General features: G+C 32.9%; 3 protein-coding genes and 1 non-coding gene across 5 annotated transcripts; 2 read left to right on the top strand and 2 right to left on the bottom strand.

Annotated features, from left to right (window-relative positions):
* The first annotated feature begins 2,217 nt into the window (after nucleotides 1-2,217).
* Nucleotides 2,218-4,537, top strand: LOC103492785 (uncharacterized). The gene is made up of 3 exons (XM_008453306.3): nucleotides 2,218-2,613; nucleotides 2,703-2,876; nucleotides 4,074-4,537. Exons 1-3 carry the CDS (start codon nucleotides 2,468-2,470, stop codon nucleotides 4,318-4,320), a joined length of 567 nt encoding a protein of 188 aa, XP_008451528.1. The 5' UTR covers nucleotides 2,218-2,467; the 3' UTR covers nucleotides 4,321-4,537.
* A 467-nt stretch (nucleotides 4,538-5,004) lies between these two features.
* Nucleotides 5,005-5,076, top strand: TRNAE-UUC (transfer RNA glutamic acid (anticodon UUC)). Its single transcript has one exon. It is a non-coding gene; the product is annotated as a tRNA-Glu (tRNA).
* Nucleotides 5,077-5,167: 91 nt separating this feature from the next.
* On the bottom strand, nucleotides 5,168-8,109 carry LOC103492775 (nifU-like protein 3, chloroplastic). The gene is made up of 4 exons (XM_008453295.3): nucleotides 7,818-8,109; nucleotides 7,658-7,736; nucleotides 6,531-6,829; nucleotides 5,168-5,498 (listed from the first exon to the last, which is right to left on the bottom strand). The coding sequence occupies exons 1-4, from the start codon at nucleotides 7,929-7,931 to the stop codon at nucleotides 5,307-5,309; spliced, it is 684 nt and encodes a 227-aa protein (XP_008451517.1). The 5' UTR covers nucleotides 7,932-8,109; the 3' UTR covers nucleotides 5,168-5,306.
* Nucleotides 8,110-12,827: 4,718 nt separating this feature from the next.
* Nucleotides 12,828-20,474, bottom strand: LOC103492758 (putative glucose-6-phosphate 1-epimerase). Of its 2 annotated transcripts, none has more exons than XM_008453265.3 (9): nucleotides 20,042-20,474; nucleotides 19,281-19,355; nucleotides 18,022-18,078; nucleotides 17,775-17,935; nucleotides 17,503-17,643; nucleotides 15,352-15,454; nucleotides 15,169-15,268; nucleotides 13,885-14,135; nucleotides 12,828-13,062 (listed from the first exon to the last, which is right to left on the bottom strand). In XM_008453265.3, the coding sequence occupies exons 1-8, from the start codon at nucleotides 20,159-20,161 to the stop codon at nucleotides 13,921-13,923; spliced, it is 972 nt and encodes a 323-aa protein (XP_008451487.1). In that variant the 5' UTR covers nucleotides 20,162-20,474; the 3' UTR covers nucleotides 12,828-13,062; nucleotides 13,885-13,920. The 2 variants fall into 2 exon arrangements, with proteins under 2 accessions (XP_008451487.1, XP_008451495.1); XM_008453273.3 differs by having other exon boundaries at nucleotides 12,828-12,971; nucleotides 20,042-20,412.
* Between the last annotated feature and the right edge of the window lie 1,390 nt (nucleotides 20,475-21,864).

Raw genomic sequence — 21,864 nt, 5'->3', positions numbered from 1 at the left:
TTCATTTTATTACTTGAAAATTCTAAGAAAATAAATGTATGTGTTGGAAAATGAAACTACATTGAGAAATTTTCATAAATATAACAAACTACTAATATATTTACCGCCCGTGTAATAAAACCCATAAAGTTAGCTATTTTTTTAAATATTTCAGGTTTGCCCTTCTGTCAATCTTATCTCTTCCACTACGATTTTTTTCTATCGTCTTTCTTTCTTTCCTCTTTTTTTTTTTTCTGCTACGATTTCTTTCTATCGTCTTTCCATCGTCTTTCTTTTTTTCCTCTTCTTTTTTTACATCGTTTAGATTTGGGCAATCAAATATGATTTCTTTCTATCGTCTTTCTTCTTTTTCTCTTCTTTTTTTTTCACTGCGATTTCTTTCCATTGTCTTTCTTCTTTTTCTTCCTTTTTTTTACGTCGTTTAGATTAAGGTAACAAAATCTAAAAGATTGTGTATAAAGAATCTTGAAAAAAAATCGTTTAGATTCGTTTAGATTGAAGTAACCAAATCTAAACGATCGTGTAAAAAAAATAAATGTACCAAAATAATTTTAAAAAAATCGTTTAGCCAAATCTAAACGATCGTATACCAATGAATCTTGAAAAAATAAATGACCGTGTAAACAAATCTAAACGATCATGTATCAAAAGAATCTTGAAAAAATAAATGACCATGTAAACAAATCTAAACGATCATGTACCAAATTTTGAAAAAAAAAAATCATTTAGAATTAAAAGAATAAATCGTTTAGAATCAAATCTAAACAATCATGTAACCAAATTAAACAATAGAATTAAAAGAATAAGTCGTTTAGATCTGGAGGTTCCAAATCTAAATGAGTACCAAACAATAGTCAAATATAAACGATGATGTAGCAAATATATTATGCGCATTGTTGACGGCATGGTTGACGGAGAATTTTTTATATTTTCCATTATGGACCTGTAAGCTTTTTCTATCTTCAAAATTGTTCTATACAGTGTAAATATTTTGTCATTTTGTTATATTTTTTAAAAGATATTTGTCCATGTTTTGTTGATAGCTCACAGAAGCTTTATTATCAAGGGATATTCCTAAAAACATTTTTAAATTTCTAGGTATTACATTATAAATATATATTCTAGTTTAATTTATAATGCTAAAAATAATTCGAAATGTTAGTCTCAAAATTAAAATTTATATTTGTCTTTCTAACATTTTTCAATTTTTTTTTTTTTTGTTATTTTCCTAGTTTGTAGTATGAAGAGTTTTTTATTCTTTAATTCTTTATTATGAAGATTCAAGTCGATTATTTAATAATATAATACAAAATTAACATGGAATTAAAGCTTAAGGTTTTCGACTTTTGTCGCCTTGATTCTGTCTCCAAAAAGTTCGAAGTGTTTCAATATCACTACTGTGATTTTCTATATCCCTCGTTGGTTTTGTTTTTGGTACCACTCCAAAAGGTATCATACTAATAGAAATAATTATTCTCACTTATATATTCATGATATATCATTCATTTATCTAACAGATGTAAGACTTTTGTCACAATCTCGATAGACCTTTTACGTAGGTATCTATTTCTAACCCAAAAGTTTGTGAGTTATGAACTAAAATATTTAACTTCTTCTAATAGATTGGTTAGTTGAGAAAATTATTATTTCATATAGGATGATTTCATTAACTCTGACTTAATCTTATGTTTATGATTTGAGAGAGATTGTTGTTTAATTTGGAAAGGTAAGAGTGAGTTTTGTAGGTATTGAATGAGAATTTTAAGTGATCATAAATCATCACATCATATTTGTCCATTCCAATAAAGTAAGGTGTCTTCTTGAATAAAGTAGTTTGATCCAATTGGGTCATAATATTTGGGCTTCAAAATTAAACTCCTTTCCTCCAAAAACTAACCCAATCTAAAATCTAATCGTTTGGGTTCAAAATTCATCAACTCTACCTTTTCTCATGCAAAATATATAAATAAACAAAAAATTCATCAACTCTTCCAAACATGCTTTTAGTTTTACAACTTGAAATTTACTTCTTCTCTTATAAAAAAAAAAAAAAAAATGATTTGACTCCCTTAAATATCTGATCAAGACTTCAACAATAGGACTCCACTTAGATCAATAGCTTAAACATAGATAAATTATTCACTAGAGAATATTGATTTTTAAAATAAGTATAGTTTATAAGAACAATAATAAAAAAGAAACAAATGATTTACATAAATATTTTGTTTACTTTGTATAGAAGAAAAATTAGAAAATTTGTAAATTGCAATAATGAGCAATTGAAATCCTTCCACGTGTACATCTCACAATCATGAAAATTTAGAACCAACAAAATCTTCTTCTTCTTCTTCTTCTTCTTCTTTTCCTCCTTCTTCCCCCCATTCTCAATTCTCCACAAAAACAAAAACAAAAAAAAAATCTTAATCCCTTATTCTACATCCTTCCCTTTCCGCCAATTCTCCTCACCATGTCATTACCTTCCTCCCAACTCAGTTTTCTCTCCACCGCCTTCTCTTTCTCCTTCTCCCCTCCACGGGCCCACAACCTTCGTCTCCTCTATTCTTCCAGTGCCGTCGTCTCTTGCAAACTCCCTCCCGCTTCCGATGATCCCAAGTAAGTTCGGTTGCCTCATTTTTTTTTTTTTTTTTTAGTTTGTTTAGGTTTCTGATTGGTAGATTGTGATGTGGTGGATTATTGAACAGGGGAAATGAGAATCGGGTCGCGAAGCTTGCGATTGTTACTTTAATGGCTGGGATTCTGACATTGGGATCGGTTCATGATGCTTCCGCCGCCAAGACTGGCGGCCGAGTCGGCGGTCAGGCCTTCCGTTCGGCGGCTCCTCGGCCGTCGTCCCCGAGAATCAACAATAATTCTAGGTAAACAAAGATTTGGTAATATTTTGGCTTTGAATTGTGTTATAGTTGGGTTGATCAATTTGGTTCATACTTAATGAGTGGATACCCACTTGAGTAAGTGTGTTAGTGTGAAAAATTAGCTATATACATTAAATATACATCTCATATGCATGTTGCTAGTATAATATATATATATATAGCATTTTGGTCCCTATACTTTAGGGTCGATTCAACTTTAATCTCTATAGTTTCAATATAACTTATACTTAGTTCTAATCTTTATAATCTTTATTAAAATTGGTCAAGTAATACTACTATTTTCTTTTAGACAAGGGGAGGAGATATGATACTGAATATGTATTCTACCTTTATGGTGAAAATGCTAATGGATGAATAAATTTTTTTCTTGAAAGAGAAATTAATAACAAATTAACAATAAAGACTAAATTTAAGATTTATTGAAGTGATTAAAATTGAACCTTTTAAAATATATAGACTAAAATTGAACTAAATTGCATTAACCATAATAGCATTGATAAATATTTTCAACGTCTATTTGAAACAATTACTTTACTAAGAAAAGCCTAATAATATTCTTTTTCCTTTTTGGGTTGGGGAGAAATTAATATGTTAGACTTTGTTTCCTCTAATTTGAATTTAGTTTCTTCAACTAAAAGACATAAGGATTTGAACCTAAAATCTCATGTAAAAGAGTGTATAGACCGTTTCTAGTGAACTAAGCATGTGAAGGTAATTTTCATTTATAAACCAAATTGTTTTGCATCAAGTTATCTGGAAGCATTTTGAACCCTTGCCAATAATCAACTATTTTCAAATGCAAAGGACTGGTTTTTTATATAGGTAGGTTGATTGATGTATATGATTTTTATTGGAATGTCTTCGATACGTTATACACTGCTTCAACAATCAAGTATGAAGTTTTGTTGTTTGGTCAACAAGTCGAATCCAAGAGTAGTCGTGGTAGAGGTTGTAGGACAACTCCCTCAAAACCTATTTTGAATCCGTATTTACCACATTTATATTATTGACATCTTTTATTTATGGATTAAAGACCTGCACTGTTTAAATTTTATTGTCCTCTCCCTACTTGTAGACGTAACTAGCATTGTTAGTAAACCGTGTAAATGTCTGTTTGTTTCTCTATCGATGTACGTACTCTATATTTATTTATTTATTTATTACTCAACAATTTTGCAGGACAAATATATACATAAATCCAAGAGTAGCACCTCCATTAGTAGGTGGCTATGGGTTTGGATATGGTGTGCCATACTATGGTGGATGGGGATGGTCACCATTTTCATTCTTTGCACCTTCCCCAACAGTTGCTGTTGGCATTGGAGGAGGTCTTGATGTTCTTTTCTTCTTCATTTTGCTTGGTTCTGTTGCAGCTTTTGTGAGAAAAATCCTTGGAAGAAGGGAAGCAGATGATGATGATTACTAATGACATTCAAGTCCTTGGATGGAAATGTTGGGTTCATACTTTGTATTCACACTTTTAAACTTTAGCTTTTTAGTGGGAGAGTTTTTCTTTTGTCTTATTTGTATTAGAGGAGATGTTATGTAATTAAAAAGCTTAAATGTATAAAATGTATAGTCAACCTCAGTTAAAAATACATGAACTAAAAAAATATTATAACTATTTAAATACCTTTTTCTTATAGTTTTTGTTACTTTTAAATAATTACTTGTAAAAATATATTTTAAAATGAAATAAGTTTTTATTCGATCGTTAAAAAAAGAAAAGAAAACTTTCTTTCTGCGTCTATTTTCATTTAGTTCAAAATGTTATATTTGTACATTTGAGTTTTTGGGTATATTTTTTAACCATATGTTTGAAAATGTTATCAATTTTACTCTTCAATTTTGAAATTTTGTGTTTTGTGTCCATCGGTCTCTAAAACTTTAAGTTTTTTTTTCTCTTAACCTTAGTTTCTTTATTAACTTAAAATGATTAGACTATTTATAATTAAATTAGATTTCACTCAATTTTTTTGGCAATAAAAATTAATTAAGAAAATTCATGGGGAATATTTTTAAATAACTAAACAAAAGTTATCCTCGAATGATGACAATAATATGTCATATCGTATTAAAATGTTTTATTTTCAACCATTAAACAAAAGCATCCGTTGTCGTCCAGCGGTTAGGATATCTGGCTTTCACCCAGGAGACCCGGGTTCGATTCCCGGCAACGGAATTTTTTCTTCTTTTTTCCTTCACACTCTTTCTCTCTCACTAAATATGATCCAGAAAGTAATGAAACAGAAATTCCACGATCAAACGGAGAATCCCAGCGAAACAGAACTCTTCATATATTATTCTATATACTCAACATTTACCATAACAACAACCTCATTAAAATTGTAAAAAAAATTTTAAAAAAATTATAAAGTAAAAGAACGTGGAGAAGAAGTTACAAAGGTGATTCTACTCTATAAGCTGTACTGCTGCAATGGCTGGTATTTTCTCTCTCAACTTCTGTGTGAGAGCAACTCGAACAGTCATAACCCCTGCTGCAGGTCCGCTCAGCCGCACCTTAACCACATAATCTTTTATCTCAATAACTTCCAAGATTCCACCTCCTGTTCCTGCTAAGTATGGTCTAATCTCTGAAAGTACCTGATAAACTCATCCTTTTTGAGATCAACAATATGTTGCAGGTGAAAAAAATAAAGGCAAACATTCAAATTTGGTGCAAGTGTCTGTTTGGTCCTTAGGGTTTCGAAATGCCCACTTTTGTTCTTGAAGTTTGAAATTTTGTTTTAATTTGTTTTAAATGGTTCTTTATTTGAATCTTAGTTGACTAACGGAAAGATGATATGACATGGTTGAACCGGCACATTTTAAGTGATATGAAAATTTTATTAATTTTTATATCAATTTATGTTGGCATGTCATCTTTTCTCATAAAACAAAATTTTATATCAAATTTTCAAATCTCAAAGACTAAAAGCGCTTATTTTAAAACTTTAGGGATCAAATAGACACTTGACTCAAACCTTAGGACTAAAATTGTATTTTGTCCAAAAATAATTTCATAGTTCAAAGGTCAAACAAATGAAATTTACAAAGTTTAGTAGCATAATTAAAGTCCACCCAAAGTCTTTTTCAATACAAACTAGGGTAGGGATTGAAACCGCGGACCGTATTCAATGTACATTGATGCCAATTGATTGAACTAAGCTCTTGTTGGCAAACTCAACCAAAGTTTGGGATAATTGTACACATATATAACTTTATGATTAGGTTTATTTCATATTGGTTTCATGTTTATCTCTAATGAAGGTAGGTCAGCCTTTTATTTATATTTTATAAGTATGTTGTGCTTCTAGAATATAGTTTTCATTTATTCAAGTACCATTAACCTAAGATTCTACAACGATAAGCTACAGTGTAGAATTAAGAAATATCAGAACATTTCTATCTAGAACTTAGGGACCTGCCCCGCTTAGAGAAATTTCCACAGTTCTATTTCTTATATATTTTGCAATGTAAGATACTATTGTATTTTCATATAATAACTAATTAAATAAGCAAGCTTCTTCTATCAGTTAAGTTCTTGCAAAGCAATTCTATTATCATCTATGCAAGTGTTTTAAAATGTAAATCATTACTTTCTACATAGCAGAAAATTGAAAATGAGAAACAAACCTTTTCAACATTTTCCTCATTGAGTTCAAGTCCTGTTTCAGTGTCCATGATCTGCTCAACTTCCAAAATTTCAGGAATTTTGTCTCTAAGTCTTGTCTCAATTCCCATTTTAAGTGTCATTGTTGAGCTTGGACAAGACCCACATGCTCCTTGAAGCTTCAATATCACAACAAGCCCATCTATCTCATGCAGAGCAACATTCCCTCCATCAGCCATCAAGCTTGGCCTTACTTCATCCAAAACTTTCTCCACATTTTCCTCAGTCAATGGAAGAACACAACTAGGTGATATCACATTCCCTTAGCAACAGGAAAACCGTCAAATCCAATCAAATTGAAGTAAAAATGCAATGTAGTGACTTAAAGAGTTTGTTGGCTAGTTTTAGTAACAACTAGTCATGTTTATTGATAGTTTCTTACTTACTATTGTTAGACACGATTTTGATAGAAGAATTGTCAGAAATCACCTCAAAGTGTTTTTGTGCTTTGCGATCAGTACTCTTTTTAGCAATTTGTTATAATACTTTTTCTCGATCCTTCCTGATCGATTTGAACTAAATTCTTCTCATCAACATCTCAACTAACAATTTTTTTTTTTTTTTGGGGTTTCTCGGTGGAATCTCGGCCAAAACAAAGATCAGCATTGTATGTGATCTTTTCCAAATCTTACATAATCTCGGCCAGATGAGTTTTGATGGACAAGAGGTTTTAGTTTCTGCCATTAATATCGATGAATTGGGGCAATATCTTAAAAGGAAATCAATACAGGAAAAGATTACATACATGCTCAGTCTTCGTCCTGGTCGAAACTCTATCAAGAAAGCCTTAAAAAATCACGAAGTTGATAGCAGCTAGAAAACCCGAGAAAGACTATTATAACGAATCGCCAAAAAGATGGAAATAAGTAAACATTTTAGAGATATTTCAACAATTTCCCATGGATAAGCTCAATTAGAATGAAACAAACCCAATGGCTTAAGATATAACAAGAATTTCCAAGAGAACACAAGTTGCTTCTAGCATTGCTTTGCTACATGATCTTTTTAACTCAACTTTTGCATTAGAATCAATCATCTAAAAACTCGAAGAATAAGCCAAATTCGTAGAAGCAGAATCAAGAAATGCTACCTAAACGACGTATCCGAGTACAACTTGGATTGAATCGAAGAAAGCGCCGGCTACAAAACTGACCTCTAAAGAAAGAACTCTGATGATTCAAATAATGCGAACCCATCAGTTGAATACTAAAAAAGTGGTGAAAATTTAAAAAAAGAACCATGAAACCAACCTTGAAGAGAGACAAATGGGAAGGTGAAGTTGGGTGAGAGGATGAAGGATACAGAGTTGCAGCTATTGGAGTTGATTTGAAAGGTTGAGCTCGAGTTGAGAAAGTGGCCACCATTGAAATGGAAGTGGAAGGATAAGAGTTGAGTTAGGCCATGGGGAGTTAGATTATGGTTTGCTGAAGGGAAATACAGTGATTGAGCGATGAAGATGAAGAATGAAGATCATCATTGGTGTATGGCAAAAAAGTTTTGTGGATGGAAATTGGGAAGGAGAAATGGAAGAATGTGGATAAAATGAAAAATATTCATTATTTTTTTTCCCTCTCTCTTCTCGCTTTTTCTTTTTTTCTTTTTTTCTTTTTTTTTTAAATACATTTTTTTGTTGTTGATTTCTGAATTTTTTTTTTTAAAATAATGTGGTTTATAAAAATATTGTCGAAAATAGGGTCATCCGGAAAGTATTGTCAAAAATGGGATAGTGAAGTCGTGTACCCGACTTCATAAAATCGTGGGATGGGTGTACGATTTGGGCCGGCGTCGCGTACCCGGCCCACGACAATTGACTGGAGTCATGTAACCGGTACACGACTTTTGACTGTAGTCGTGTATCGCGTACACGATTTCCTTACAGGTGGCAGTCAACGGTCACGCTGACTGCCATTTTGTGAGGTAGTGGGATTTTCGTACGTGTCAGACTGACAAATGGCAGTCAACAGTAACGTTGACTGCCGTTTTGTCCGGTAGTGCAAAAGTCGTGTACACCGTACACGACTTCCTTCACGTGAACAGCCACGTGTTATTCATGCAGGAAGTCGTGTACCACTTACACGACTTCCCCGCCTATAAATACCCCCATCCGTTTTTATTTCCTCATCCTTCCTTCAATTCTCCAAAAATTTCCCTCTCCCTCTTCCTTTTTTCCCTCTCTTCCGAAATTATTCTCCATTTTCCTCTTCTCCTTTACTCTTCAACTATCTCCTCTACCTTTCTTCTCCATCCAACTCCATCAAATTGTGAGGTAAGTTTTATTATGTCATGTTTCTAGCAACTTCAATAATAAATACAAATCGAAGCAACTAAAAGATTTGGTGTTTAGGGCAGGTAATCAACACCAAAGGCGCAAATTTATAAGAAACATGAAAGAAATAAAACAACTGAACCCAGAGTGTCTTGAATTCTTTGAAGATATTGACCTACAAAAATGGACACAGTCTCACGATAATGGGTATCAATATGGGTGGATGACAAGCAACGCAGCTGAATGTATGAATGGGGTATTTAAAGGAGCTCGTATGTTACCCATGACATCTTTGGTTAGATTAACATTTTATCGCACAATTCTGTATTTTGAACGCAGAAGAGCTGAGATAAGTGAAGCAGTTGACCGTGGCGAAGTTTATACAGAATATGCGATGAAAAAGCTAAAAAGATGGGAAACACGGGCTTTTGCACATTCAGTGACATCCATTGATAGAGAAACCTAGACGTTTGAGGTTCACACGGGTATGAGTATGATTTCTCCATATAAAGGCCAGCACACACAGGTAGTGACCCTGGTCAACTATATGTTTCTTCAATTCTTATTTGATTTCGACCAGGCTGGTACGTATGCGTGGGGCGCTGCGACCCTCGCATGGTTATATAGGAAACTCTGTCGAGCGAGTAATGCACAGTTCTTAGAGATCGCTGGCCCATTGATGTTGCTACAAGTATGGGCATACGATAGATTCTCCATTATAGCTCCACAGAGAACGTTGCAGCATTCAGATGGTCGACCTTTGAGTTTCAGGTACTATTTAATATATATGTTGTTTTTTTAATAGAATTTGCACGATCTATAATTTATTAATGGTTTATTTCACAAATTAGATGGAGCGGTGTTCAAGCTGCATCTGAACAGTCAGGGAATATGTTGCTCATATATCGATGGACATTTGATCGGCTGAGTCGGTCTCAAGTTAAATATAATACAAATGTTCTATAATTTTATTTTTTGTTGACTACTGACGTTTGTTTTTTCAATAGATTAATTGGACACCATACACGCCCGACATTATGGCATCGCTTCCTGTTAGATGTCAGAGTGGTCAAGCGGTTTGGACTTACATGGGTCCGTTGATTTTGTTTTCATCTGGTCGAGAAACATCAACCAGATCGCGTATTGCGACAGTTTAATATGTTGCAAACGCCACCAGCGATTAGCTACACAGATCAAAGGTTGCATCAAATAGATTTAAGGGGTAAACATGATCAAGATTGGCGTCGGATTCATGCGGAACATATCGGGGTGTGGAATTCGCGATATGATTTTCGAGTTGAAGCACCCACCACAAGCGAACCGACGGTATTAGAGAACTATTTTGTTTGGTATAGGTCGATTACCAGACGCTTTATCACCCAAGAGGGCGCTTTCTATCATTGCATGGTAAGGATTTAATATGCTTTGTTTTATACATTTAATCAAAATAAAACAATAATTTGGTTTGTATTACTTGCAATCTTTCAGTATGATTTTGTTGACGAAGTACAAACTTTCTCCGTGGAACACAGAACCACAGAACGCGTAGATCACATTATTCAACAGACTCGACGACTTACTGTTGCTGACACAGATCGTAGACGCATGCGACGTAGACTACGACGGCAAGGCGATGATGTCGTAGAGGGTGACGAGGATAATTAAAAGTTTGTAAATTAATTTTGAATTCTTGTTAATTTCAATTAAAAATGTATAAGACATTGTTAATTAATTTTTTAAATGTCTAACCTTTTTAAAAGTATGGTAGTTTTTTACTAAGAAATTTGACTATAAACTCTTATAACTTACACATTTAGTACGCAAACAATTTATCTCGATTCAATTGAAATTTAGAACATATCGTTTACACCGAAATTATATTAAAATCTTCATAAAGGAAACTAACACAAGTATTTGCTAAACATAATTTGAGTTGTTATCTAATAATAATTATAATAATAATAATAATAATAATAATAATAATATTGATAAAAATAATAATAACATAATAATACTAATAATAATAATAACATAATAATAATAATAATAATAATAATAATAATAATAATAATAACATAATATTAAATTAAAACAAAGAAGTCGTGTACCCGATGTACGACTTCTTTACATATCCGTCCACGTTGGACGGGACTTGGACGGTCAACAAGTCCAAGCTGATGTGGAAGTCGTGTACCCAGATTCACGTTATTTTTTACAATACTTTGCTCCATCACCCTACTTTTGCATTTTCTTTTCACCTCACCCTATTTTTGTCAATAATTTCAAAAAAAAAAATCATATTTCCTAAAATAACCCTTGATTTCTCGAAACCTATATTTTAGTCTCTAAATTTAAAAAATAGTTATATTTTACTAATAGAAAATGGCACGACATTGACGAGGCTGTTAATTTTAAAATGATTTACCAAGTCAGCTATTTTACTAGTTAATTTTATCTTACTTAGATCATATTATGTTCAAATCTCAATTATCAAAAAAGTGTATTTTATCTTCTTTTTTTATCACACATAGAAATGTACAATATTAAATACTCAACTAATTTTTTTAAATAATAGGTTTTATGATTTTTCTAGGTTTTAATCATCAACATTTTTCTGAAATTGAGGCATTGATATTTTCATCAACACCATAATACAATGCAATAGTCTGAAGTTAGATTGCATGTTTCTCGAATCTCGACTAATCCAAAGTAAGTGTCCATGTTTTCAATCTTTTTCACGTTAGCCTTTCATTTTGCAGGAAAAATAGTGCAATGATAATCTCGTCTAGTGCGTCTATAACGGCTTTGAAATAAACAAATGCAAAAGAAATACAACATACCAATTAAAAAATGTTGATTTTTTTCTTGTCAAAGGTGTAGAGAGAGATTCAAAATTCTGATTACATAGTTGAAAATGTATATTTTAAACCAACTAAATCATTTTTTTTTTACTAAAAACAAAAGTCATTCAAGTGGATGAAATCTAATACTCGAACAATTGCGTAGGGTCTAAAAGATTTCTAACTCAAGTCAACCCAAACTAACCCACGAGCACCCCTAGAAGATGAATGATATGATAACTAACACGCACTCCTCCCATTTCCATAGCTTTTATATTAAAAAATATAAAATAAAGTCAAGAAAATGTAAGATATCTAGTTTAATTCCAACGTTGAAAACTTAAACAATTGAGAACAAGAAACAACCAAACCAACAACAATATTTGGTCGAACAATAACCACAACCACCCAAATCTATCCTTCATTTCTCATTTACTTTATATATGTATCAAATAAACACGTTCCTAGAAATTCTTTTTTTTTTTAATTTAGAAAAAACAAAACAAAACTCTCTTTAATCTATTAGATTTTGTTGTTGAAGAAACTTTAGTTAGAATCTCACTGTCAACTTCTCAAGCTAATGTAAATAACAATTGTAAACAGACTTACATTTCAATAACTGCAACTTTCTATTTTTTTTATACTTTTTACATTCGTAAAAGTATAAACCTTCCCCTTCTTTTCTGTTTCTACCTTTTGCATTGACCAAGTAATTTATCTTACTTTCTTCATCTATTTTTTCTAAATTATATAAAAAAATAAATCTACACCTCAAACACAAACTTACTTACTCGAACATATTAACTCTAGACTTGTTAACTTCGCTTAGACTTAGACCAGACGCACAAAATGAAACTAAACCCTAAACTATTGTACTTCTAATACAAAGACCAAATTGAAACTTTCGTCCAATTGTATGACCAAGTAATTTTAACCTTTAAAATGATTCAGATTCTCCCCCGGAAAGAAAACTTTGCATAACAATTTACATCTACAGTAATCTAAAACAGATATAACTCAATAGATACGACATTTGACTCTGAAGTGGCCATGTTCAACACCGAATAGAATATTTTCTGATAAAACTAGTGACACAGAACTTATCACCGAATAGAATAAACAATCAGAATAAAGTGTTCACCAGATAAACTGAATTTATGACAATTCTCAGTAACCATCTATAAGAAAATATACTGATTTGTGTTCAGACACAATGCTAGTTTTCTTTCAACTTATGAAGCCATAGCCATCCAAAAAAAGCCACATACTGTTGTTCAGTTTACTCTCTTGTCCAAAACCTATTTCCCAATCCAAAATATGGAAAATAAATAAGAATAAGAGAGGGCAAATTGTCTTGCCAAGATCCACTAGTTATTTAAAACAATTTACCTGCATGTCAAAAGAAAAAATGATTGTTATCATTTAAGAGAGGGAGAGTATTCAAAATAATGAGTCAGGATAGATCTTCAGTGCATAAATAGAATATCAACAGATCATTGCAAACGAGTTTTCTACTGTAAGACACAGAGAGGATTTGAACAAATATATTAAAGTGAAAAAGCTGAAGGAAGCTTCTTTAATCTGAGTTTTAGATGTCTTATGGAAGGGTGAGAGGTACTTTTATCCACTCCAAAATTTCCAGTGTTTGGTTAGATAATAAGTGATTTAAAAAAAAAAAATCATTAGTGATCCAAAATTTCAGGCATTTTCTTTGTACCATTTCTATTTTGTTTTCTATTTTTGTTCTCTATTTTATGGTTTTTTTTCTCTGGTATTTTGAGCTTCGTCTCTTTTTTAATTGAAAAGTTGCGTAGTCTTGACTGATCTAGGCATTTTTAGAAAAATTGTAACTAAAAGTAGTCAGCTTTTTTGTCTCTAATTAAACAAGTAAAGCAGTGTCCATAAGGTGTTTAAATCTACTGGATATCACCAGTAAGTTCGACAGAAAATCGCATTCTGATACAAAATGGTAATGGGAAATACTTCTTAGATCTTTAAGCACCATCCTTTGTTATAACTTATGTTAACAAATAATCAACTTTTTGCCCTAAATGTTTGAGATGAAAATACCGGTTTTTCTAATTGTTCTGTTCTATTTAGTCTCATCTTTTTTCCTTTTTCTTGCCGCTGGAGCAAGACTCGCTGAAAATATTCACAGCCATGATAAAGAAAGTAAAATACATATTGCAAAGAAGATACTCAGAACCATACCTGATACATGTGAAGTAAAACAGAATGATGAATTTTTCAGATGCCATGGAGGACTTTCTGAGGATCAAGTTGCCCACTACAGTAACTTGAAGGAACAGCAGAAAGTTCCAGTCTTCCTCTCCATTCCTCGCCCGGTTTCAGTGTGATAGGCTTTTCAATAGCTGCAGCCTCCACACACAGCATATACTTGTACTCTTCATCTCCAAAATCACTTATTGCCTTTGCTCTCTTATCCCAAGGATTCCATACCACTGCATTAATAAAATAACAATGTAATAAGATTCAAACATGGAATATCCCATCTGTTTCTCTCTTCAAAAAAAGGGAATATTCTACTACTACTAGACGAACCCATATTGGGTGATGCAAAGTCAGAACAGAAGCCATTAATTCACGTTGATTTTCAGTTAAAGGAACCCCCAAGTAAACATAAATAGCTAAAATCCTTAATGAGTATTTATCCTCAAATGTTGTTGTACGCTGAAGTCCATATCTATCTCCAAGTTGCATTTGTAAGGAGAAACTACTTAACCCTCCTCTTCAAAGAATAGAACACCGTCAATAAGCTATACTCAAGCAGGATCCGGCCCTATAAGAGGGCTCCTCGGTTATTTTACACATACTAATTAATTAGTTTAATAAAATTGAGTCCCTTGAGTCCAAGATATTCAATCAGAAAGATTTAGGTTGGACACCCATTAGTACTGCAAGTTCTTGGGTGGGAAAACCTGAAGAAATTGAAATTCCAACGTCCATGTAATTAGCATTTCTAAGTTCCAGATTTGGGGAAAATTCAAATATTGGGACATCGATATCTGATCTTAAAGATTTTTTATTTTATACGTTATTATTTTCAAAAATAGCAGAGCTCAAAGGTGAAAGGCACTTTTAACCTTGTTACTGAGGCTTATGAGTGTGAGAAGCGATTGCTAAAAGGATCAAAATCGTATGTCCACAAGACGAGGCCAGTACAGGGATGGGTTCATAAAACTAATCTCCTAGAATCTTTTTTTGGAGTGAAGATAAAATTTACCGATGACACATCTGCTTGGAGAGAGAGTTATGAATCGAAGGGTTCTTAGGATTTTATCTGAAGTGAGTTACTTTCTGGGATATTCATCCCCCCAAATTAAAAACAAAGATTGAGATCCAGAACCCTTTTGGGAGAGTAAGATCTTGAAAGGGGAACAAAAAGCTAAAAAAAACTAGATTCAAGGGGAATCGTTTGTGAAAATTACACAGGATAACAAAAAGAAAAACAAGACAGATTTGGGAATTTCTCACCGGCATCTGGAAGTCCTTCTTTTCGAACCACAAAAGTCCTCTTCTTCTCATGATCCAGAATTGCTATTTTAGATGGAGTGCTAAGATATATCTTGTCCACCTGTTCAACCCAAACAAAGGAGATTCTATTGAATACAATGTAGTGACTAACAGAACGTAAAGAAATAGAGTACTAGAACTCACTTCTGATTCAAAAGTTAAAGCATCCCCCTGTTCAGTAAAACGTGCTCTACTCTGCAAGTTGTCAAGATAGTCCAAGGTCTCCAAACCTTCCACCCGAACTTCACTGGCCATAGGCAAGCATCTCTTTTAGATACAAAATAAAAGAACTATAAATTACTTTTAACAAATTTTCAAGTTGTGTTCAGCCAATAAGTTAAAAATAAACTCAAAAAATAGGGGGGGGGGGGGGGGGGGGGGGGGAATATTTCTTTCTGTAGAATATTTGTAACTTGGTCAGAATTTTATTTATTTGAAAATTTTTAAATTCTCCAAAGACCAAATTAGCTAAATTTTACAGGGAAACCTCAACTGGAAGATATTAACATCAATATCAATGCTAGTATTTTATGATGATGAGGAGGAAACCTCAACTGGACTATGTTAACATCCATATCAATGCTAGTATTTTATGAAGAAGAAGAAAGTTCAAATAGACTCTAGTCTACAAGCCACATAAGAGCTAGCAAATAATTACATCTCTTTGGTACTTGGTAGTCAAACCCCAAGAGAAACATTAAACCTAACTAGGGATCAAACATCATCACTAAATTTCTCCATTTTCCTAACAATTCTATAATTCATCTAAATCCAAACACCCCATGATATTGTGCAAAAAAATCAGCCCTCCAAAGGAACCAACCTTATCCCAGAAGGGCAGTGGGCAGCTACAAAAGAATCTCATCAATAATAATCCAACGATCTTTATCGATTTGTGGGCTCAAAAACCCCTTTCGCCCCAAAACTGCTCCAAAATAGGCTCTCAAACCGGGGAGACAAAATGACATCTCTAGAAAACATGATTAAGATTCTCAGTTGCACATTTGTACAGAATGCACTTGTGTGGCCCCAACAAAAAGGAAAAATGGCTCTGAATCCAATTCATCAGTCACCTTCCCCAGTAAAACCTGCCAAATAAAAGTTTCGACCTTCGTGAAAGCTTTTACCCTTAAAGCACCGACATGTGCAAAATGGTTAAGTGTTGGACACCAACACATGTCTGACATGCTATTTTGCGTGTCCATTATTTTTTTATTTTGGATATGTGAGGACACTCATAGGATAAGCTGTCGGAAACTTAGTCGCCATGAACATATGTGCTGGTATTTTGAGTAGCTTGCCTTTACTCAGGAAGAAGAAAATTTGAGGAAGAAAAGTTGAAGAAAACAAAAAATAAGGAAGTAGGAGAAGAGAAGGTGGAAGAAGTTTGCCTTCCAAAGCAAGGAATAAAGATAAAACTTAGGGGGAAGCAAGGTTGCACAAAAGATCGAAATCTGAATTACAAGAAAACCTTCAGAACAAGGATCCAGAAAGCAAAAATCCCTCTTTCTAGGACTAACTAAAAAAAATCCCTAACCTTGAGATTTACTGCATCAAACATTTCCATAAAAGAGAGTATGCACAAAACCAAGAGACGGCAAGGAAAGACACTACAACCATGGAAAGCAAGATAGACGCCACTAAATTTGACCTCATCAAGGATGAACGATACAATTTAGAAAAATGGATACACAAAGGCTTGTCACATAAACAGTGATCCTACCTGACTAAAGTTCTCGTTCCCAAAGTTGGATTTCAAAACTTACCCATGCAAAACATTGATTTATAAAAAGACCTGTTCAACAGCAAAAGAATCCTCAAAATGGTTTTTATTTCTTCTCTAACTAGATATCACTCAACTTCTCTCTAACCAAATATAGCTCACAACACCGCAAACCAAGATTTCCCCCATAAAAATCTTTTCACCAGAGAAATGCACACAAAGTATGATTTGTGCATGAAGAAAAACAAAATTACAATCCATCAACAAGTCTCCCCTGCTTCATTTTCAAAAGAAATCAAACTATGGTAAACCAAAAGTTGCATACTTTTGATGATAAAAACCACAATGATGGCTGGGGAAGAGAATTAAGCTTCAACTTGCTTGAAAAATGAGGTAAGATTAAACATTTTCAAAAGTCTGATGATAGAAACTGCATTTATGAGCTCTGCTTGTGAGTCTTATGTCTTATAGCATAACTCCTTCTGACTGTTTTAGATAAAAGCTGAGCACCTCCTGAACAATTTATAAATATCTGGAAAAAACAGGCAAGTATTGGATCACGTTGCCAGTACCTTATATCCGATACTGAGAAGTAAGTGTGATAAGCAAATGTGAATGAGAAAGGCTTTCCATCTGCATTGGTATTCCTAACACGTGATGTCAACGATAGCTCTCCAGCAGGTCCTACAGCTACCCTCAAACGGTACTCATAACTACAATTTAGTAAAAGAACAATATTATTGACTGAAGCATGGAATTCTTTTTGTAATAGAAATGGCACCGCTGCATGAACCCTATATGGAATTATCAGAAAACAAATGTGAGTAAACATGTTTCATTTTACCTATGTGGCCAAACCCTTGTATCCTCTTCAGAGGGCTTTAGGATTAGATCAACAAAAGTCTTGCTGGAGGTATTCGTTTGAAGAGGAGGTGGATTATTGTCAATGCTCCAAAATTTGTTTCTAGCAAATCCATGTGCCTCAAGTGGACCAAGATTTGAAAACTGCAATGAATGCATAATTGTCATGCAACAGAATGAAATCAACATAAGATCCATTCCATGCATTTAACTTGCAAAGAAGCACATACTTGAGGAAAACATATTGGAATCCCTCCACGAATTGGTTTTGGAGGCTTGAAGATAGCCTGCACAGCAACAACAAATTTTATTGATCATTTTGATAAAGCAACCTGAAATTACAAGAAACTTAAGGGTCAAAGATAAACTAAGAGCAGCAACAGCAATATAATGTCAAAGAAACATCAGGTTTCAAATTAACAGAAATTTTCAAATTCATACTTAGCAGAATTTTATGAACTTAGTAAAATAAATTTTACAACATAAGTAATAAGAGTGCAAACATAAGGTTTAACATGATCTTTTTTCTACAAAAGACCAACTTTATTTGCAAAAAAGAACAAATAAAGAGTACAGGGGTATACAAAAAAAAAAAGCCCAAAAAAGAGAGCACCCTACAGAGATGGCCTCCAATCGATTAACAAGGTAATAGAGTAGGCCAGTGATAATTATGATCTTAAGAATGTTGGAACGGAGAAAACATATCCATAATTTTCTAATGTTCTTTGAACTCTTCTAAACTTTTTTATAAGAACAATTTCAAGGACAACCCAAGAACAAGTCACAAACTAATGGTCGGGGTAGAGAGACCACCACCAAGTAACACCTCCAACCAAGGTTAACCAAAAGAATATAGTGATTACCAAAGTTTTAGTCCTTTTGGAAAATTATATGATACCACAAACAGGGGCAGGGGAAAATGGGGACTAAATTCCCCACCCAGGAGGGATGAACTGTAAGGTACCTAGTTAGGGATTTTAGTGTGTTGTTAGTGAGGGGCATATGGGTAATTAGATAAAGAGTACATTAGGGTATCTCGTTATAAATAGAAGCAGAGGGTTTGAAGGAAGGTAAGAATTTTGTGGAGTGATCTAAGGGCTTGAGTTAGCGGTTAGCATACTCAAGAGGGGTGATTCTAAGTGCATTAATACTCGGTTTATAACAAGATACCCTAACTAAGTCTCTACCTAATTACGTGCCCCTCACTAATAATATACTAATATCCCTAACCAGGTACCTCACAGAAAGTTCGATTAAAAAAGAATTTACTGTGAAGGGCACTCCAGGAATGTTGGAAAGATAGTTTGTTTCGTTCTTTCTATTATTCTAACCATTAATTTTTCTATTATGTATCACATACTCCATCCGGCAACCAAATATCTTTCATTCCATTTATTGTGAAAAATTCAAATGCAAGGGAGCTTATCAATGAAATGATAATGATTAAGTTGGCTTAAAAAAAAGAACTAAAAAGAAAATTCAATAGCACCTTGCTACTAACAAAAAGCATCTCTTCCCCATGGTCATTCTTCCAAGATGTCACATGGGCGCCATATAAATAGACCTGGAGAGAACAAATATTAATCATTAGCCACAAAGAAACAAAGTTATTCTGCTAAAATCTGTACAACACTACGGAAAAATGAAATTCAAGAATTCAGTAGAGTGATAAGCAATGAGTCAAAGAGTAATAAACAGTCTAGGATTTAGAATTAACAGGAGTTAATGGTCTTTCAAAGTCACAGGATTGTTTTCCCTTCAGCCCCCCACCCCCTTCTGAAGGAGGAAATATTGTCAAGCAATATCCCGTTCCTGGAATTCATTACAGTAACTAAAATCTTGGATGCACATGAAAATAAGAGATCAGAAATGTCATACACGTGAAACGAGAAGCCGATGTAGGATTCAATTTTACATATATTCCACACAAACGCACATAGCTGGAAAATGGCAGAGCCCAAGAACCTCATGACAGGCACAAAGATAAAAACAAGAGCAGATCAAAAAATTCTAAACCGAAAGAACATACAGACAATTCAATCCAGGAATCCAATAAACGAATCAAAGCAACAAAAGAAATTAAGATCCCAACAACTCCACGCCCTCGATTAAAATCGGAAGAAAACGAAGACCCACAGTCCAAAATCAGATCAATTCCACATTTCAACATACCCCACAAAAACAAATTCACAAGATAACGGAAACTGTAAAATTCAATTCAAGTCATGATCTCAAATCCTAAAGCAATACCTCAGCAGAACTACCACGTGGGTCGCGAAGAACGACTTTATCGAGACCATTGATGCCCTTAACAACATCTACAGAACCAGAAGAAGGTCCGGAGGATACCGCAACCTTTTCGCCGCTCATTTAGAAGGCCTTTTGATTGGTTTTGTCGTTGGAATTTGTTGGGCGTCGGTGGATTGATGTTGTTGTTGATTCAGATCGGAAATCAGAGCGTTGTTGGTCTTAATCCATAGCCTTGGAGGTGGAAAAATTGTTGGGTTTATATTGTTGTTGGCATTTTGATTAGAAGAAACTCGATAACAGAACAGTCATCATCAAGTCAGTGCAAATCTCGGAATCTCGTGAAACTCCTTTCCATGGATTGCCTTTTGCTTTTCTTTCTTTATTTTTTTTCATTTTTTTTTTTTTTTTTTTTTTTTGTCTTTACATTCGATTTTGTTAATTCTTTCAAGAAACAAAAAAATACAAATGTTAAATACTAGGATTGAATTATTCCTAATTTGGAACATCTTTCTTTTCTTTAATTTTTTAATCTAACACCTCCTCTCGGATTCATAGTACATATTTAATGTTGGTTGAGTTTTAGAAAATCTCGACGATAGTATTAATAGAAATGTGTAAATATCCTCTAAACTCGACGTATATACTTGAACAACTCGAAATCAAACTTTCTTTTCGGATTATTATGGAAAAGAAAAAGATGGAAGAAAATAATAAAATGAATTTGTTTTGAGGTAAAAACTACTAAACCATTAGATAAATTATTTTTTATTTTTTATTTACATAGATTTTGAGAAAATTAAAACAGCCTAGATTTTTAAAATATTAACACATTTGAAAATCTCTCCCAACCTCAATTTTTAATCTTTGGTTAAATATATCATTTTGGTATCTATATTTTTGTGGTTCCTTTTATTTTAGATTTTTACTTTCAAATCTTCATTCATATTCTTTTAGTTCTACAAATAACTGATGTCTATTATTTAATGTTGAATTTTTCGAAATAAAAGACTTGTTACCATTCCTTCTATAAATCTTGAAGATATACTGTCATATCGTGTCTTTTTCGTATATATAAATTATTGTTGTTATTTAAAAATTTTAATATTTAAATTAATTCAAAAATGGTATATCTAATATTTATTTATAAAGTATATGATCTAAATTTAGACAAATGAACGCATATAAACTGAAAATATAAGACCCAAAATACAAGATAAAACAAAAATATTATTAGGATTTTAATGCAATTTATCTCATTTGTATATACAAACTCATTTCCTAACTTTTATTAGATAACATTTAGTTAAGTAAGTTAATCAACCGGAACATGTCAATCATAAGCGATAGAGATTATTTTCATTCGTTGGGAGTTCAAATCAAATGTTAACGTGTATATATATATAGTAGTTTATTGCTTGTATTTTATAGCTATATTTGATTATAATTAATTTATTAATAATGTAGGTATATAAGAAAATATTAAATTGTTAAAAAAGTTATAGTTTAGGAACTAACTGCTTGAAAGCATATAGAATAGATTATTATCCCTTTTAAAAAGAAAAATTTACATTATTATCAATAGTTTTGATAGATTAAGACCTCAGAAATAAATAAAAGAAAAAAGAAAAAAGGATTTAAAAAAAGTAAAGGAGAATTGAATTGAATTGATTTTTATTTGATGATATATATTGAAGTATTTTATTCTGTTTTGGGTTTACTTGCCTCGCTGTTACGCTACGCTACTTACATTGCGTTTTTCTTTCTTTTATATATTTCTATTTTATCCCACCCGACAGCTGTAAATATTTTTTCTTATATTATCC

Source organism: Cucumis melo, chromosome 5, assembly GCF_025177605.1.
Source record: "Cucumis melo cultivar AY chromosome 5, USDA_Cmelo_AY_1.0, whole genome shotgun sequence".
NCBI classification, from domain to species: domain Eukaryota; kingdom Viridiplantae; phylum Streptophyta; class Magnoliopsida; order Cucurbitales; family Cucurbitaceae; genus Cucumis; species Cucumis melo.
The sequence above is the reverse complement of the archived record's forward strand: the minus strand, read 5'-3'. Positions and strand labels throughout refer to the sequence as shown.

Bases quoted from the DNA above. Each gene is read 5' to 3' on its own strand.
- LOC103492785 (XM_008453306.3), top strand. From the start codon at position 2,468: ATGTCATTACCTTCCTCCCAACTCAGTTTTCTCTCCACCGCCTTCTCT. The intron at 2,614-2,702 runs GTAAGTTCGGTT...ATTATTGAACAG, and splicing joins CCCGCTTCCGATGATCCCAA to GGGAAATGAGAATCGGGTCG. The intron at 2,877-4,073 runs GTAAACAAAGAT...ACAATTTTGCAG, and splicing joins AGAATCAACAATAATTCTAG to GACAAATATATACATAAATC.
- LOC103492775 (XM_008453295.3), bottom strand. From the start codon at position 7,931: ATGGTGGCCACTTTCTCAACTCGAGCTCAACCTTTCAAATCAACTCCA. The intron at 7,737-7,817 runs GTTGGTTTCATG...TTGAATCATCAG, and splicing joins CCCATTTGTCTCTCTTCAAG to AGTTCTTTCTTTAGAGGTCA. The intron at 6,830-7,657 runs GTAGCATTTCTT...CCTGTTGCTAAG, and splicing joins TACTCGGATACGTCGTTTAG to GGAATGTGATATCACCTAGT.
- LOC103492758 (XM_008453265.3), bottom strand. From the start codon at position 20,161: ATGAGCGGCGAAAAGGTTGCGGTATCCTCCGGACCTTCTTCTGGTTCT. The intron at 17,936-18,021 runs GTATGTGCTTCT...CATTCATTGCAG, and splicing joins TTCCAATATGTTTTCCTCAA to TTTTCAAATCTTGGTCCACT. The intron at 14,136-15,168 runs GTGAGAAATTCC...TTATTAATGCAG, and splicing joins AGAAGGACTTCCAGATGCCG to TGGTATGGAATCCTTGGGAT.